Raw genomic sequence first — 17,690 nt, forward strand, 5'->3', positions numbered from 1 at the left:
CTCATTTTTGAGAAGGGACACTTGTCCTTCTCCATCTGAGAAAAGAGGGCAGTTCTGCTCCTTCTGCCTCTCTTGGCCAACATGAAGGTGACACACTGGAGACAGCCATGCAGCTCTTTTATACTTCATCTCCTCCCCTAGCATCCTCCCTCCTACAGCTGTCATGGATCCAGGGTCCCCCTAGGACTGACCTGCATGGCCAAGCAGATGGTGTTGAGAAGGATGAGGACGAACATCAGGTATTCAAAGTAGGTGGAGTTGACCACGTACCACACTTTGTACTGGTGCTGGTTCTTGGGGATGTACCTCCGCAGGGGCCGGGCCTTGAGGGCATATTCCACGCATTGTCGCTGGGAGCGAGGCAGCAGGAAGGGTGGGGTGGGAATTGAGAGAGGGGGTTAGTAACCTGGATGATGTGTGGGGAGATAGCAGAGGAGGTGGGGTGTGGATGAAACTATACACCTTGGGCATCAGAGAAAAAAATCTATCTAGCTCATTTACAGCTTTAAGATGTTATTTGGACTGTTTTTCTTCGATCATTCCCTTAATCAAGGAAAGCATTGCCTCTAGTCAATTTCCTTACCAAGATTTTGTCAAGGAGCTTGTGTCTCCTTTTTCCAACTTGGTAATGACTGGTATACTGCTGACACTTAGTTGGCCTTTGATAAATACTTATTGAATGACAGAGAGGTGGTCTTCCCATTGATTATTTCCTATGCCTTGGACTCTCCTTGGGGCACCTCTCAACTTTTCCTTCCTGTCCTAAGTTGGTCTTCCTTATTTACCCATATCCACAAGATCAGAAGATATAGTTCAAGGATAGGGAATCAGAGCTTGGGCTAGCTAGATTCTTGGGACTCTAACACAGATCTGGTTCATTTTCTCTGTACCAGGTCCAGATTCCTGTACCAGAAACTGGGGAGTCACCCCAGCCTCTTCACTTACTCTCAGCCTCTGCACCCAATCTCTAGGCCTGAGCAATTTAATCTCCTTTATCCTGTCCACCTCCACTATCACTAACCTGATAGTAGATCAGGGTCTAACCATCTCTCATCTACACTTTCTAATTGGCCTCCTGCTTTCCCATCTTACTTCCAATCCAAAGGCCATTCAGCAGCCAGAATGGTGAGTCTAAACCCAAGAGGTTGACATCAAAACCCCTGAGTGGTCCAGCTGGCATAACTGGAGGAGAGCTGAGTGTCTTGTGCATGTACCTTCCCATACAAGACCTTAAGTAACTCATGGACAGGGATACAGATCCACCTGACTTTCCCTATCGGGGAGCTGAGTTGGGGAAGTGGCCTCTGTGACCACATGCTACAGCTTCATTCCTCACTGACGGAGTTGCCAGCTCTTTCTCATAGGCCAACAAAATACCTTACAGTACTGGCATTCCCATATCATTCCTACTTAAGCCTCTTTCTTGCCCCCACCTCATGCACAGACCTCTGTGTTTTATTTAAGAAACAATTTCCTAGTGGTTTTCTAATGTCCCTCTCTTCCCCACCCCTGAAATCCTCATGCCCTCATTGCTCTAGTTTCTTTCTTCATGATCAATGTGCCAACCCACGTGGGTGCTTTCTGACTTGACAATTTCTGAGACGTGAGGTTTTGTTCCCACAGACTCTATCAGAGTCTCCTTAAGTAGATGTTTAACCAATATTTGTTGGCTGAATGCACTCGCCAGATCCAGGATTTGCATTTCTTTTGTCCAGGTCCTTCCAGAAGACTGCTCCCTTATTGAGGAGCAGATGCATAATCTTAGTGTCTGCATGGATCTCTCTCCTGACTCCAGCTTCTCTTCCGGGTGGGCCACAAGCTGCCAACTACTGTCATTCCTCAAGTAGCCCTGCTCCCCCGCTGCCCCGCCACCTGTTCCTCTCCTTCTTAGGAAGCTACCTGGTTCTTGTCCAGCTCACAGTTCTTGTATTCCTGCTCCCCCTGCTCCTGGAAGGTGACGATGACGAAACCCACGAAGATGTTCATCATGAAGAAGGCAATGATGATGATGTAGATGATGAAAAAGATGGAGATCTCCACACGGTAGTTGTAGATGGGGCCCTTGTCTTCTGTGTGGGAGTCAATGGAGCGGTACAGCAGCCTGCAGAAGGAGACAGGCCCCAAAGGGAAGCAGAGAGGCAATGTTACCTCTGTGGAATGATGGCACCACTGCTCCTACGGATCCTTGCATCAGGGGTGCTGGAAACAGCTCTAGGATGGGAGTCAGAAGATCTGGGATCAAGTCCCAGCTCTGTCACTTACTGGTGTGAGACCACGGGCAAATAACTTAACCCCTTTGAGCCTCAGATTCTTTATCTGTACAATGGAGACAATAAGTGTGACTTTCCTACCTGGCAGGGTGATTGGTATAATGTATATGAGGGGGTTTTGAAACCGTCGAGAATTATTTCAATGTAAAATGAGTCATGGACATTGATTTCAAATACTGGAAATATAAGTAAATATTTAAACAGCTTTGCAAACTAGCATAGACTCAGAGGATGTTACAGTGAACATAAAATAAATCTATCTGAGAGCAAACATCCATTTCGATAAAAATACTAGGTAAAAAAATGACCCAGGCTTATTCAGATCATCAACAATGGTTTGGACTCATACTTAGGTAGTTTATATGTGTCTGCCATTCATCTGGGCCCAGACTACGTGCCCATTATGCTTGTTCTTCATGGACAGGGATTATCCCCTCTCTTTCCTTTGTTACTCTGCCCAGTACTTGGTTATTCTTTAGCTATTATCTATATTTTTACCACATAAGAATGGTGACTCTCATCTCAGATCCATGTGTTATTACTGACTTAGGAATATTTAGAATTTTTTAACTTTTCAACAGTAATTTTCCTGGAATACACAGGTGGGGGGTATGGGGAAGCAGGTGTCTATACAAGATATATGAAACAGCCTGGTAAATGTAATGCATTGTAAAAGACCAACCAGGCTGATCTAGGCATTATGTCTATGAGGAATTTGTCCTCAGACTTCTGTCCCTTTCTTACTTCTCACAGTAATTATAGGCAAGACTTTTTCTAAGGACACTGGGGTAGAGTCTAAAAAAGAGATACCTCTGCCATCTCTGTCCACATTGAGTGCATGTTGGGAGTAGTAGTCTTGAATCCTGTGGTAATCCAGGGGCTCAGACCTGGAGAAACTCAGCCCACTCCTAGATATCATGAGAGTAATGACAAAGACCCCTATCATTGTGGGTCACTCTGATGCGGGGACGGGGAACTAAATGAAACTCCTCTTTGGTTGGAATTTCTGAAATGCTGATAACCTTCTAGAAAAGGAAGAGTCTATGTTTCAGCAGTGACCATGGTATGCAGATTGTTCTAGAAAAAAAACCCTCACTGCTTGGGAAGGATGCAGGTAAATATGACCTCTGCGAAGGAGTGTGGTAGATTAATAAAACTTGGGGAATGTCTTGGTCTTTAATAAGAAGGTGGGCAGGCCTCAATTTGTATACTCACTCTGGCCATCCCTCAAAGGTAGAGACGGTAAAGAGGGCCATCATGGCCGCCAGAACGTTGTCAAAGTCAAACTTGCTGTTCTCCCAGCTGCGGGGTTGGATGATGGGGTGATCGACCTCCCCATCTTTGTATGTGATGTAGTTACCCCTGAGAAAGAAGGAAGAGTTAATTCTTGGGTCTCTCATCTCCCTTCACACCTGACCCACTGATGACTCCTGACTTGCTGGGTGGGATAAGACTGTCTAGGCTTAAATCCTACAGTACTGGCCATTGGGAAGAAATTGAGAGGGTAGACCTTTTAAGAATAGATAATATTACATGTCATGTTAATGTGATTAAGTTGCCCATGGGTTAAAGTCCAACTGTCAGTGCCATCTCAGAAAGAATGGGCTGTCCCTCCTCTCAGGCCAAGTCACCATCCTCCCCAAGTTAATGAGCTTTGATGCTGGTTGCCCTCCCACTTGTACTCACTTGCATTCTGCCTCAGTCTGTTTGGAACTATCTGAGCAGGTGTAGAGCTTTCCCTGGAAGGCAGAAGAACAAAGTGATTGGAGATGTTCATTAATCAATGAATCAAAAATGATTAGCAATCATCTCTATAGCCCAGCACTGTGCTAGGGACTTGGGATGAAAAGTGCAAGGAGGCGAGAATCAAATTGGGAAGATATGACTCGCATACACAAAGCAGGCAGCGAATAAAGATGCTCAGTGCTGCAAAGACCACTGAAATTTTAAAAATAAAGGAAACTCTACTCCATGAATATCGGGACTTTCGGCTGGCCTGAGGAAGGTAGAAGTGGAACAGGGTTTGGAGGGACAAATTAGATAGAAGGAAATCAGGGGAATTTATATGGTTGCTGGGAGAGGGCAGGAAGAATGTTTCAGATGGTAGAACAGCAAAAATAAAAGGATTTAAGGCAGAAAGAGCAGAGACCATGGACACCAGCCTCACCATAGCCAAGGCGTCTTGTCCAGATGCAGTAAAAGAGAACCTGGATGGATGCAGGGTTCTGAAAGCTAGATGGAGAAGGGTGGATTTGATGCTGTTGATAATGGGCAGACCACTGCAGGCTTTAAGCAGATGACTGAAATGAGGTTTCAGAGGATAAGAGTCCCTCTCCCTTTCTTGCTAGAAGGAAGGTCAGGGACTGCAATGGCAGGCTGTGCTATGAGGGTGAGGGGTCCTTGGCCTGATGGAGAGCACCTTCTTCCAGTCTCTTCCTCTTCCCCTGGGGGGATACTGAAAGAAGGGGGGTTGGAGGATCCATTCATCCCAAGTCTGACCCAGGCTGCTGTCCTCTTTTGGTTGTATCTGCCAGCTCTGTTTCTCAGGAATACTGACAGAAGGGGAAGGAAGCAGGAGCACAGATCAGAGCCAAGATGTTACCTTGAAAAGCTGCACACCGATGCAGGCGAACATGAACTGAAGCAGCGTGGTTACAATCACGATGTTCCCGATGGTCCGGATGGCGACGAACACGCACTGAACCACGTGCTGTGGGGACGAGAAGGTGGGGTTCGGGAAGTGCCGGCCGCCTGAGTTCTTTTAGCCAGTCATGAGCCTTTCCAAGGAGGCTGCAGGGGCAGCCCCTTTGCCACAAGAGGGAAAACTGGACTCAAACAGGCAAAGCACCATCCAAGGTTCACATGATGATGGAATCCAATGGAACTCAAGGTCACCTGTTGGGTTCTAGATGGTTCTAGGGACAAAAGCCCTGCTAGCTGCCCATTTTATAAGGGTAAGAATATAGGGACCTCATTGTTACATGGGCCCCTGGATTTGTGTGTGCCTCTCCTTCTTGTGAAAGTTTTGCTTAGAAGTTCTGATTTTGAATGGCTGCCTGTCCTTGTTCTTTTCTTCCTGAAGTGGTACTGGTGGTACAGGCAGGAGAGTCCAGGCTCAAACACAGCAGCCACTTGCTCCAGCCATTTCTCTCCCCTCCAGCCCATCCCCCACCCCCACCCCCCAGTCCCTTGCTTAACTTCCACCAACCATAGCCAGGTAGATGCTCACTGGTCTGCGGGTTCACCACCCAGGCCCATGCTTCTCACCTTTAGCCCCTTGGCCCTGTTGATGGCCCTCAGGGGCCTGAGGACTCTCAGGACTCGCAAGATCTTCACCACGTTGATTGCACTGGACCTGGGAGAGGGAAAACAGGGCAGGCGAGTAAGCTCCTGTTTTGGTGGAGCAGGAAATAATGTGATGAGGGGGTGTGTTGACAGTCTGACCACAGGCCAACCTGAGAAAGTGTAAAGACTGTTTTGGGGATTTTTTTTCATCCTGGGACCATTCTCTACTCCCACCTCCCACACCCAGAAGAGCCTAGAACTTGCTGGTGACCCTGGGACTTCCTGTTGGTGTGTAAATAATATGAAAAGTAATTTATCACGAGTCATTAGCACTATAATGTGCTACTCAGGGGAGCTTTAGACAAAAAAAAAAAAAAAGAAACTCCATCTCTGCCACTTAACAGCCAATTCACTGAGGATGAATTTCCTAACTTTTCTGAACCCTAGTTTTTCATCTATAAGTGGGCCTCATAAGGTTGTTGCAGGGATTAAATGAGGAAACATATCTGCATCATCTAGCAGTGTGCTTGGCACATATGAACTGAGTAAGTGGTAGATTTATTATGATGTCTGATGAAGACATCATTGAACTTGAAGAAATGCTATATAGATGGAGGAGCTTCAGGCCTTGTTGGCTGGAGCTGATGGGCATAGGAGGAGATATTCTGGTGTTCTCTCCAAACATGTGTCCTAGGTAGTTGCTCATTACATGCATTTATGAAACCCACTAGTTCATAGCACACTCAGGACTTGAAGGAATGGATTTTACACAGCAGGTTTTGCATAGGTGGATGCTAGGGCCTGGCCAGGACTTCTGGGAGCCTCAGGCTTTTGTTCTTCACCAGTGGAAATGAGGCACCATGGTGCAGTTCTCCCCACAAGCCTCTCAGGAGGAAGCCTATGTGGTTTCTGAAGTTATTCATCAACCCAACCCAGGTGGGGTCTATCCCAACCCCCACACACTGCCCTGATTGAGATATCCTCTCAAGCTTTCAGAGAGCCTTATATCCACCATGGGACCTAAAAAATGTATGACACCTCAGCCAGGGCTGATTTCATTCTATGTGAGGTTGGGATAATGTGTTCAAGAGGTATGTGGTAGAAAGATCTGATTTCTCTGGTCCATGGCTCTTTTATTCCAAAGGATTCAAAGGGAATTCCTAGTTATCCCAGTGTCTCAGGGAGGGAGTCTGTTTGCACTGAATTGGAATGGAAGGGATTTTAAGATCAGGCAGGGGAAAGCACAGAATAAAGGCGGGGGTGTTCTTGGTTCAAGGTTAATAGTAGTTTAGTGGTAGTGCTGGGACTAGAATCTAGACCTGTAGGCCTAGGAAGACAGCTGGTATAATACAACAGATGATCACAGAAAGGTCTTATTCCGCATGCCCCGGTATCCACTCTTTCTAAGCTTGCCATGAAAACACCCTTGGGAAGTAAGACCCTGGATCTCATTCCTCTGCCATTGTTGTGACCTTGGGCAAATCTCATGTCTTGAACCTCAGTTTTCCTGTCTATGAAATGGCAGTAACAGCCACTGTCCTGCCTGCCTCACAGGCACGTATATATGTATGTATGTATCTATTTATTTTTGTGAAGGCTGGAGAAGATTGTGCACATGAAAATGCTTTGAGGTTGAAGGGCAGGGTTAACATTAGCCACAGATAGAACTTGGGAGATGCTAGTAATCAGATCCTTTTAATTGAGCAAGACGGCAACTTTGGTTGTACACTAAAGTCACCTGGAGAGCTCTAAAAACTCCTAAAGCACAGGTCTGTACCCCAGAGGGAGATCCTGGTCTGTACCCTGGAGAGGAATCCAGGAAAATGTCTTTTCTGAAACTACTCAGGTGATTCAACTACGCAGCCAAGATTGAGAAATGGTAATTTCCCTGTCTCTATTTCCCCCAACAAACTTCTTCTCATCCGGTGCTTTGATGGGAGAGAGAGAGGGAAGGTGGACCAGAAGATCAGAGCTAGTCATGGAAATGGCAGGTCCTTGGAGCTGAGGGTAGCCAAGGGCACTGGGTGGGAGGCAGAAAGGCCCTGGAGACATTCCTCTCATTATAACTGGCCCGGCCTTGCCTGTCATGGCAAGATCCAGATATTTAAACATATTCTTGCTGGATTGACATACTCCCAAGTGTGACACCATTAAGGACGTGTACAAAAAGCCATCATGTTGTACAAGTCAGGGACACCACTCTGTTCTTGTCATAGTCAAACCGGTGGCCATGCAAGAATGCCCTCCAGAGTCTTGGTCATCCTCTCTGACACCCATTTCCACTTGTGTGCTCCCATCTGGGGCTGAGGGAGTCCTACTCACTGGATGCCAAAGGAAATGAGGGACACGCTGACCACCAGCAGGTCCAAGATGTTGAAGTAGTTTCGGCAAAAAGAGCCCTTGTGTAGGAAAGCCCCATAAGCAGTCATCTGCAGGGAGGCACAGAGAAACATGAGCATGAGTGGTCCCTGCCCAAGCTCCAGAGACCCCCTGACACCTCCCTCTCCTCCCACAGCATCCCTTGGGCAGAGCAAGCTGAAGAGCAGTGAGAGGACTGGGAGCAGGCAGGACTGCAAAAGAAGAGGCTGCACCAAGGACAGAGTTCTACAAGCATTTATACAAACACCACACAATCCCCAGTGCAGGATGGTTAAGTGGGTCCTTCCACCTACTAGGCCACACCTGACTCTTCCATCCTATATTGGGAGCTTTTTCAGGTTGGACACTGCCATCCCTCTCTCATTTTCCTCCTCTGTTCCTCATCGCACATCTGTGGCTTGGGCCCTGAGGGGTCCTTTGCTGACACTGCCCAGACCAGGCTTCCTTTGGATGCAGACTTCCCAACCTCCTCTCCAAAGTCTATTAACAGGGCCAGCTTCAAACACTAAGCATCTGGGGAAAGGTGGGGCATGCCCAGTGGGGTGACAAACTGTCCTGGTTTTCCCAGGATTTTCCTGGTTTAGCACTAAAAGTCCTGTGTCCTGTCCAGGCAACTCTTCAGTCTCAGGCAAACTGGGACAGCTGGTCACCCTAGTGGCTAGTGAGACGTTCTATCAATAACTTTGGCAGTTAGCATCCCTCCACTTCCTAAGTTTAATTGGTGTTTTATGATTTATGCCACATATTCTAAACTTGGTTCTATTATCTTGCTTCTAGACTGATGTTCTTTGAGGCCAGAGCTGTGTGTTTGGACAGACAATGTGGTACCATGCTTAAGAGAATAGGCTCTGGAGCCAGGCTACCTGAGTTTGAATCCCAACCCTGTCATATTTTATTATTTGTATGGCCTGGAGCAAGTTACTCAACTTCTCTCTGCCTCAGTGTCCTCATCTGAGAAAGAGGGTCATGATAATATCTCCTTTATAGGGTCGTAGGCATCAAATGAGTTATTAGGGTAAAATACTTATACTAACCTGCAAATACTAAGCTTCATGTAAGTGTTAGCTGTCACTATAGAGAACCGAATTTGGGGCCAGATAGATTGGATTTGAATTTTGGATTCTTCCTATATAAGGATATCCAGTTTCCTCAGCTACAAAGTGGACATACTATTCCCTGTCTTTGTGAGGCACACACAGAAAGACAACGTGAAGGCCCTTTGAAGTCTAAAACAGGAGCCCCTGGGATGGTGATTATTGTTACAGGACTTGGATATTATTACCTCTCTCTGAGCTTAGTATACAGCCATTGTAGACATTCAACAAACAACCTTTCCAATTCTGTTGACTTGAATTACGAGCCAGCAGATTTTCAGGTTAAGGGTTGTGGAAGGCCATGGGCCATGAAGCATCAGCCAAAGAGAACAATTTGGAGCTGGTAGCTGAGAGACTGAGAGTGGCTCCCTGGTCATCTGGGGTCCAGTTTATCTCTTTGGAATCAGAGCATGCCCAGAGCAGCATGTCCACATAGCAATTCAAAAGCAAACACAGGGGGAAACTGGCAAAAATAGCTCTTGCAACCTAATTCTTTCCATTTATCTCTTGCTGTAGGGGGTCACAGGGGACTGAGGCACCTGTGTTCTGCAACAGTCTTTAGAAGTGGGTATATTATATAAAAGGATGCAGGGTAATATAGTTGGAGATTTCTCCTGAAGGTCTGCCATCTGGAGGTGCTTGCTGTCCTGTCTCTTGATGAAGATCGAGGACCCCAAAGACTAGACCTGGGTGGCTCCTACAGTTCACTTAACCAAAGAAGCCCCTATGCCGTTAGAAGGCCAAGCACCTTTCCCAGCCATCACACTTTCAGTTTCAGAAGAGGCACTGAGTCTAACCCTACTTCACTCCTGGCTTGGACATGGTGAGGGCATTACAGAACACACAGAGCCTTCCACAGGAGGGGCACTCCCTGACTAAATGCACTAGTGGGGCTCATAGTGAAAATGTCTGTCCTTTGCTTTGGGATCCTATCTGTCAGGGGACCTAGAATGAGATCAGCACTCCAGAAAGTGCGAGTGTGTGTGTGTGTGTGTGTGTGTGTGTGCGCGCGCGCATAGGGGCACGGGGGACACAGGCCCAGGCAGGGCTAGAGGAAGAGTGGTCAGGGTTTTGAGAAAAGGGAAGTGGACCCTGAAAAAATGGAGCATATATTTGAAAATCATCCTAGGCATTTAAGACAATGGAAGAGGCCAGGTTCAGGTGTACAGTGCCAAGTGTCCTTCCTTTACCCTGTTTGGCTGATGGCCACCCACTCAGTTCCTGCTTCCTAAAAGTTCTAAGCCATTGCATAGGAAAAGCCTATTGTTGGACTATTTTCAGGCTGAGGGAAGAAAAAATGTGGGCAAGAGATCATGGACTCTGTGAGCTGGAAGACAGGAAAACCCTTCTGTCCAGCCCAAGCAACTCTTCTAGTTACTACATGCATATTGTTAACTGTACTCCCTGGGCTCGGTTCACCTCCTCCCTCCTCTATGTGACAGTCATTTGCAGTATGCAGGGCAACTGTCATGGCCTACAAGCCTTTTCTTTTTAAGGCCAAACATCCCCAAGTCTTTCAACTGTTTTTGACACTAGGTGCCCCTTGGATAATGGGGCCACTGTTGTCTGTGCCATGGTATGAAGCTGAGCCTTTGGGCAAGGCAGAGGGGCCCAGGGAAGGTGGTGCGGGGAAGCAGAGTGGGGACTGGGGTTTTTATTTAGAAGCACACTGAGACCCAAAGGGAGTAGAAGAGGGAGAGGGCGAAGGGAGGGAGGCTCTTGCCATGACAATCCCGGCAAAAAGACCTTTCACTTCGGCTCACGGCAACTTGAAGGAAAAATAATACCACTGAAATCCACTGTGGAGCAGTCCTGAGAATTGGGACTCCGAAGATTTTTTGTCCTGGGAAAGAGTTTTTGGTATTTAAGTGCCTACTGGAGTCTGAAGTCCAGGAGAACTCAGCTCACCATGGAAAGGGGTTTTACAGAGTATATTTTAATGTAGCTGGGCAGCTCTTGGCTCCCTCTCCCCATGCCAGGAATCAGGGCCTGGTCAGATCCACTGCCCTTGAGTAGAAGAGAAAACCCAAAGAACACCCTTGGTCACTGGAACCAGGGACAGAAACTGGGGTCTGGACATCTCAGGCTTCTGGGGATAAGGTCACAGGGGAGACATCCCAAACTGCCCCACTCAACTCCTACCTGGAAGGGATAGAACTGCCATGTACTTTAAAGGGTTGGGTCATGACTTGGGAGTTGCATTAGGAAAGGAAGGGTCTGTCTGCAGGCTGGCTGTGGCACATGGTCAAGTGTGGACAGTGGCTTACATTGGCCCCAGGAAGGGGGAAAAGGGAGCCTGGACTCTCCCAGGAAGAAGACTCCAAGCTGAAGCATATGCTTTAGAGCCTACAGCCCTTCTGTTCGGGGTAATGTTAAAATCCGTCCTGTTGTTCTGAGAAGTGCTGAAATGTACTTTTTCTGGGTCTCAGAACTCACACCCTGAGTCTCAGTTGGAGTGGCTTGGCGATGCTTTGTTTCAGAAGCTCAGAAGTATAGGGACGCCTGGGTGGCTCAGTGGGTTAAGCCTCTGCCTTCAGCTCAGGTCATGATCTCAGAGTCCTGGGATCAAGCCCGGCATTGGGCTCTCCGCTCGGCAGGAAGCCTGCTCCCCCCTCTCTCTGTGCCTACTTATGATCTCTCTCTCTCTGTCAAATAAATAAATAAATAAAATCTTAAAAAAAAAAGAAGCTCAGAAGTATACTGGAAAAATGTAGAAATCATAATAAAATAAATATAAGTATTAATTATAAATTAATGTAATTAACAAAATAAAACTTAGAAAACAATCTCTTTCATCCCAGTGCTTTCAAGGGTGGGCTCAACTGATGGAGTAAGTCTATAACAGTTCCTCAGTCAGGGCTTCAAGCACCTGGGGTTACCAGCCGCATGTGGGGCCAGGCCTGTGCATTCTCAAAACTGGGGATGGGACCTGGGTGCTCCAGTTTCTTTCAGCTCTTGGTCCTCACTCCAAGAAATTCTCCCCCCTCCATGCTTAGGGCAAGGGGCATCGAAACAAAGCTCTTCGGCAGGAACCCAAGGAGTTAGACGTAATCTACAGTCATCTGTTGAACACCCTCATTGGAAGGCTGGCTCCAAATCTTGCCTCAGGCCCATGGTTACTATCACACAGACCAAACTCCAACCTAGCCCTTGTGTCTGCCCCTAGTACTGAAGAAGGTGTCGACAGTGGCTTTCCATGCCCAACTCTTGGAATATGTGCAGCATTTCTTCTGGGCAGGAGGAGGGAAGGGGGTTCTAAGCAGGGGTCAGTCATCAATGACCTGCAGATGGGATGTGTGTGTGTGTGTGTGTGTGTGTGTGTGTAGGGGGCATTGTGGACTGGCACAGTGCCAGAGCTGGTGACAGGACAGCACCAATGTTGACACTGTGAACCATCTGCTTCTTCCAGGCTGAGGGGAGGAACAGCATGGGGGATGGGTTTCTTCGGGCATAGCAGAAAGTGAAGGGCTCTAATTCTTCCAATCTCAGTCTTGAGAGTTAAAAAGAGAGTGAAGAAAACAAGGGAGAAAAGAGACATGCAGACAGAACAGAGACAGAGAAAGCGACAGAGAGTGCATTGCTCAGATTGCATTACCTTAAGGATAATTTCTAATGTAAAGATACTAGTGAAGACATAGTCTGCATTGCCTAGGATCTGAAAAATAAGCAGAATTGGATTAGTGGCTCTGAGAGTGAATTTGGCACCAACAGAAGCATGTGTGTGTTAGCGACAGACAGCAGCAGAGAGCTAGTGCTGGCTCCTGGAGGATGGGGAGAGGAGAGAGGGATTAGGGCTTTACCTTCAGAGCAATTTCAATGGTGAAAATGGTAGTGAAAACAATGTCAAAATAAAACAGAATCTGCAAAACAAAAAGAAACAGGATGGGAATGGGGTGCAAAGGGAGAAAAGTGGGCGGGAAGGAGAGGTCAGCTCCAGAACCATACTACAGGTCACATGAGCTTTTCCATGTGGAGACAGATGGAAGCAAGTTAGGAGATGAGGAACATATAGACAGCATTGGATCCTGAAGCGGGGTTGGCCTCAGGCAACTTAGTGGCTCCAGATGAAGTCCCCAGACACTGGAGGGGAGCTTCCAGGGCAGGACTCGGCTGGTCCTGGATCTGGGCAGCATTTGGTTGGATGTTTTTCTCATTAATCCAATTCACTTAAAACTCCAATCAGACCACTGGGATGGTGTCAAAAGGACAGAGAGCGGGGTTTGCTTTTTATTGCAGGAAAATGCAAAATGCTTAACTCTCATTGGTGTGACTCAGCTAGCTTCTCATGTTGGTGGAAATCCTGGTGTTGGGTTCTTTGGGGCAGGGAAGGGAGAATCCTCCAGCTGAGGACTGCCCAGGCTTGGGGCAGGCTACATGGTTTCATCCTCTATTATATCTCAGGTGATGCATCAGAGTGAGGGCCAACAGCTTTCTAAGAAAACTCTGGACCAAGCAGGTGGTAGGACCACCGAGTGGTTTGGCATGGGTATTGCTTTAGGTTGGTGGACTCCTCTCTTCATGGCTACCTGACTGGGATTTGACAAAATTTTGAGACTTGGAGATGTAATAGCTCTTACTCTAGCCTTCAATGTTGTTCACCAGAGCCTTGGATTGGTCTCCAAATTTAGTTTTCTACTCTACACAAGGTCATTGGAACTTTTTTTAATATAAGGTCAGCCTCACCATTGGCACCTACTTGACAATGCTCCCCTCCCCAGTGATTGGGACTGGTCAGAGTTTATTGGGAATAAGGCAGGAAGTCAGCGGCTCCTTTTTTTTTTTTTAAACTAAGTATGTAAGGAACCAGAGCCTTTAGGGAAACATCCACAGGGCAATGAGAGTCCTGCCAATCAGGCCAGCCTGAGGCATTTGGGTACATGCTTTCTTATATTTGTTTCTGATGGTTTCTACCAAAGTCCTAATCTCTTAAAAGAATGTTTATTGTGCATCTGAATATAATATTGGGCTCCTGATTGAGGTCAGTCATAGTGTGGGCCTAGTCCCATTCCCAGGAGGAAGTGGTGCAGGGGACAACAGGTAATGCATACATGGTTCCTGAAGGAGGTGTGCTGGACGGGGTCCTCAGCCGCCAGGGAAATGCTGCTGAGCAGAATGAAGAAGAGGATCAGGTTGGTGAAGATCGTGTCATTGACAATGCGGTGACACTGGAGGCGAAATCTGTGTGGGGAGGAGAGGACAGAAGCACGTCAGGTAGGCCAGGGAAGAAGCTCCCGGGTCTCTGGAGCTCAACGCTCCTTTGCTCAGCTTGGGAAAGGTGCTTGTTAGTTTGGCGGTGGGCCCTTCATCTGAGGTCTTACTGCTGCTGGGTAATGACAACCACATCCCACCCCCACTCCGTGCCCCCACTGTGAGGCACATCTGCACAGAATTTTGCAGTTCCAAAGCACTTTCACAGACAGTTAGCTTTTGACATTTTGGAGGGTTACATCTGAGAACTTTGGGAATCCCTAAATTTTCATATACTTCTGTGACATTAACAACTGGCTCTTTGGGTGGGGGGAGGAGTTTTTTTTCCCCACCGTTAAAAAAAAAATCATTTCATAAGATCTTCATATTTTTATGTATAGGGAATGACGGAGCCACCAGGAGACGTGGATGGTGAGAAGCCAGCTCAGCCTGCACTCTGGCTAGGCAATTTGCTCCTGTGTAATAGCTTCAAGGCATGCAATTCAATTCCACACCTCAGAGTAATTACAAAGAACTATGCGCATGGACCTCTGGGCACTCATTGCCGGTGTCACAAATGCTTGGATCCTTGAATGCCAAGTGCGTCTTATATACTCTTGCGTACCGGCAGCTTGAGAATGGGATATGGGTGTTATTATCTTCATTTTACGGATAAAAACACTGAAACCCAAGAAAGAGAGGCTGGCCCAGAAAGACAGATTGTAGTGTTTGTGTGTGTGTGTGTGTTGGGAGGGGGAGGGTGCAGGGCTTGAATCCATGCTTTCAGACTTCTGCTCACAGCACTGTGGTGGACTAAATGTTCTGAGAGACCCTAGTGCTGCATAAGCAGCAAATCCTGGAAAGGGTTTTTGAGGCAATTCTGGCTTTGAGGCAAATCTGGCTTCATCAGAGTTAAGAGGTCTGCAATGATTATCCTTTTCAAACAGATAAACAAACCCACTGAGCCAGGGTCTGTGTGAGAGGTAGCCAAGAAGGGCAGAGGTGCCTGAGGATAGACACCAGTAGCAACACTGCTGTCAGGAAACTGCATTCCAAGCCAGACTTGAGGTGGGTCACAGAAACCTGGGACTCTCAGGCTGAGCCAACACCCTTAAGAAACATCTGGAAGGAAGTTTCCCAATCTTAATTTAGGTCTGCAGGAATCTCACCAACTAAGATGATGTATTGAGGTCATAATCAAAGATTTAGTGCATAAGAGGATGAGCCACGAAGATGGGAAATCAGAAGAAACTACAAACGAGTGATTTAGAACCCTCTCTGAGAGACTGTGTATACTGGACACATCAGATAGAGAACGTAGAACAACTCTATATTGAATATTTGACAGAATAAAGGACTTGAGCACAAAGATGGTAACTCAACAAGGGGTGTATTAGATATAGACAGATGGAGCCGGAAAATCAAGAAGTAAATGGAAATGTTTGAAATGAAAAAAGAATAAAGTCGATATAAAAACTGGTTTAAACAGTAACACAGACAAAGTTGAAGACAGGATGAAGAAACTGGAAGGTATATCTGAAGAAACTACCCCAAACACCGAAAGAGAGATAGAGATGAAAGATTTGCAAGACACATTAAGAGAGAGGAGGACAGAATGAGAAGAACTAACATATGGCCAATTTCGTCAGAAGGAAAGAATAAAGACATTATGGCTGCAACTTTTCAAGAATTAGAAATTCTTATTCTGATTTTTAATGTTGTTTGAGAACTGGAGAAAAATATAAATCCATAATGCTAAATCTTTGGTTATGACCTCAATACATCATCTTAGTTGGTGAGATTCCTTTGGACCTAAATTAAGATTGGGAAACTTTCTTCCAGATGCTTCTTAAGGGTGTTGGCTCAGCCTGAGAGTCCCAGGTTTCTGTGACCCACCTGGTTTCCAAACTGAGCAGGACAAAGAGAAAAAAAATCCATATCTAGACACATGATAGTAAGTCTAAACACCAAGCCAGCAGATGTTCAGAGCAGCTAGAGATAAAGGACAGATTACCTACAAAGCAATGATAGAAAGAATGATATGGTATAATAATATATTTAACACACTGTGAGACAAATTCTATCGACCCAAAATTATGTATGTAGCAAAACTATTTTCTAAGGACAAGAAATGAAAACAATTAGAGATAAACAGAAGCCAAATGACTTTACCATCATGGAACACTAGGGGCTCCTAAAAATATGTGCTTAGGATGAAAGAAAATGATTGCAGAAAGATGAGATGAGATGTATGAAAAAATGGTGAACAAGTAAAATGGCAAGTTGTATGTACATCCAAATCTACATTGTCGATAGAATAATAATGATAATGATGACAATGTCTAACTTGTTACGTTAAAAATAAGACTAAAATACTAAGCAACAACAACATTTAAGTTAGGAGGGCTGAGAGGAGTTAAAATAGTATAAGCTCCTTCTATTTTACAGGAGGATGTCCAGGATACTGCTGAACTTTATACTTTGTTAAGTTAAATAGACTTGGTAAATTACCAAAAGCAATGACCAAAAGACTACAAATAGAGTTTACATGTGTCAAGAAAATGGAGGGAAAAACAGACATAGGTCTTTTGATTTGGAATACAGGGTGCTTTTCCCCAAATCAGCACCTGTTGACACAAGTTGTGGGGAGTTGGGAGAGTCCCAGGCTCCACTAGAGGACGGAGGATGCTGGCATCTGCTGAGCATGTGGCATGAAGGGAGCGGAGTACCACCTTCCCCACCTTTCTCACGCACCTGTTGTTGGGGCTGAAGATGAAAAACGCACTGGCTTCTGGCATGGGCACTGCCTTTTCCTTCAGGTGCAGCTCCGAGAGTGGGCGGGGGCGGGGGCCTACAGGCATCTCAGGCTCCTCCTCATCCTCTTCTCCTGCAAGAAAAAATGCACCATTCTAATTAAAAATAGAGCTTCCCTATGACCCTGCAATTGCAGTACTGGGTATTTACCCCAAAGATACAGATGTAGTGAAAAGAAGGGTCATCTGTACCCCAATGTTTATAGCAGCAATGGCCACGGTCGCCAAACTGTGGAAAGAACCAAGATGCCCTTCAACGGACGAATGGATAAGGAAGATGTGGTCCATATACACTATGGAGTATTATGTCTCCATCAGAAAGGATGAATACCCAACTTTTGTAGCAACATGGTTGGGACTGGAAGAGATTATGCTGAGTGAAATAAGTCAAGCAGAGAGAGTCAATTATCATATGGTTTCACTTATTTGTGGAGCATAACAAATAACATGGAGGATATAGGGAGATGGAGAGGAGAAAGGAGTTGAGGGAAATTGGAAGGGGAGGTGAACCATGAGAGACTATGGACTCTGAAAAACAACCTGAGGGTTTTGACGGGGCAGGGGGTGGGAGGTTGGGGAGCCAGGTGGTGGGTATTAAGGAGGGCATGTATTGCATGGAGCACTGGGTGTGGTGCAAAAACAATGAATTCTGTTACACTGAA

General features: G+C 46.3%; 1 protein-coding gene across 42 annotated transcripts in view; it reads right to left on the reverse strand.

Moving 5' to 3' along the window:
• Positions 1-17,690, reverse strand: part of CACNA1C (calcium voltage-gated channel subunit alpha1 C) — a 735,566-nt gene that overhangs the window by 93,884 nt on the left and 623,992 nt on the right. For 27 of the 42 annotated variants that reach the window (XM_047742045.1, XM_047742035.1, XM_047742050.1 and 24 more), the window contains 10 exons: positions 16,970-17,102; positions 14,077-14,206; positions 12,829-12,888; positions 7,878-7,984; positions 5,538-5,625; positions 4,873-4,980; positions 3,957-4,009; positions 3,486-3,632; positions 1,900-2,101; positions 192-350 (listed from right to left, as the gene is read on the reverse strand). In XM_047742045.1, coding sequence (XP_047598001.1) covers positions 192-350; positions 1,900-2,101; positions 3,486-3,632; positions 3,957-4,009; positions 4,873-4,980; positions 5,538-5,625; positions 7,878-7,984; positions 12,829-12,888; positions 14,077-14,206; positions 16,970-17,102 — 1,187 coding nt within the window. Of the gene's footprint in view, positions 1-191; positions 351-1,899; positions 2,102-3,485; positions 3,633-3,956; positions 4,010-4,872; positions 4,981-5,537; positions 5,626-7,877; positions 7,985-12,623; positions 12,684-12,828; positions 12,889-14,076; positions 14,207-16,969; positions 17,103-17,690 lie in introns of all 42 variants that reach the window. The other 15 variants (XM_047742048.1, XM_047742037.1, XM_047742034.1 and 12 more) reach the window with 1 other exon arrangement.

This window comes from Lutra lutra, chromosome 8 (genome assembly GCF_902655055.1).
Source record: "Lutra lutra chromosome 8, mLutLut1.2, whole genome shotgun sequence".
Lineage (NCBI taxonomy): Eukaryota > Metazoa > Chordata > Mammalia > Carnivora > Mustelidae > Lutra > Lutra lutra.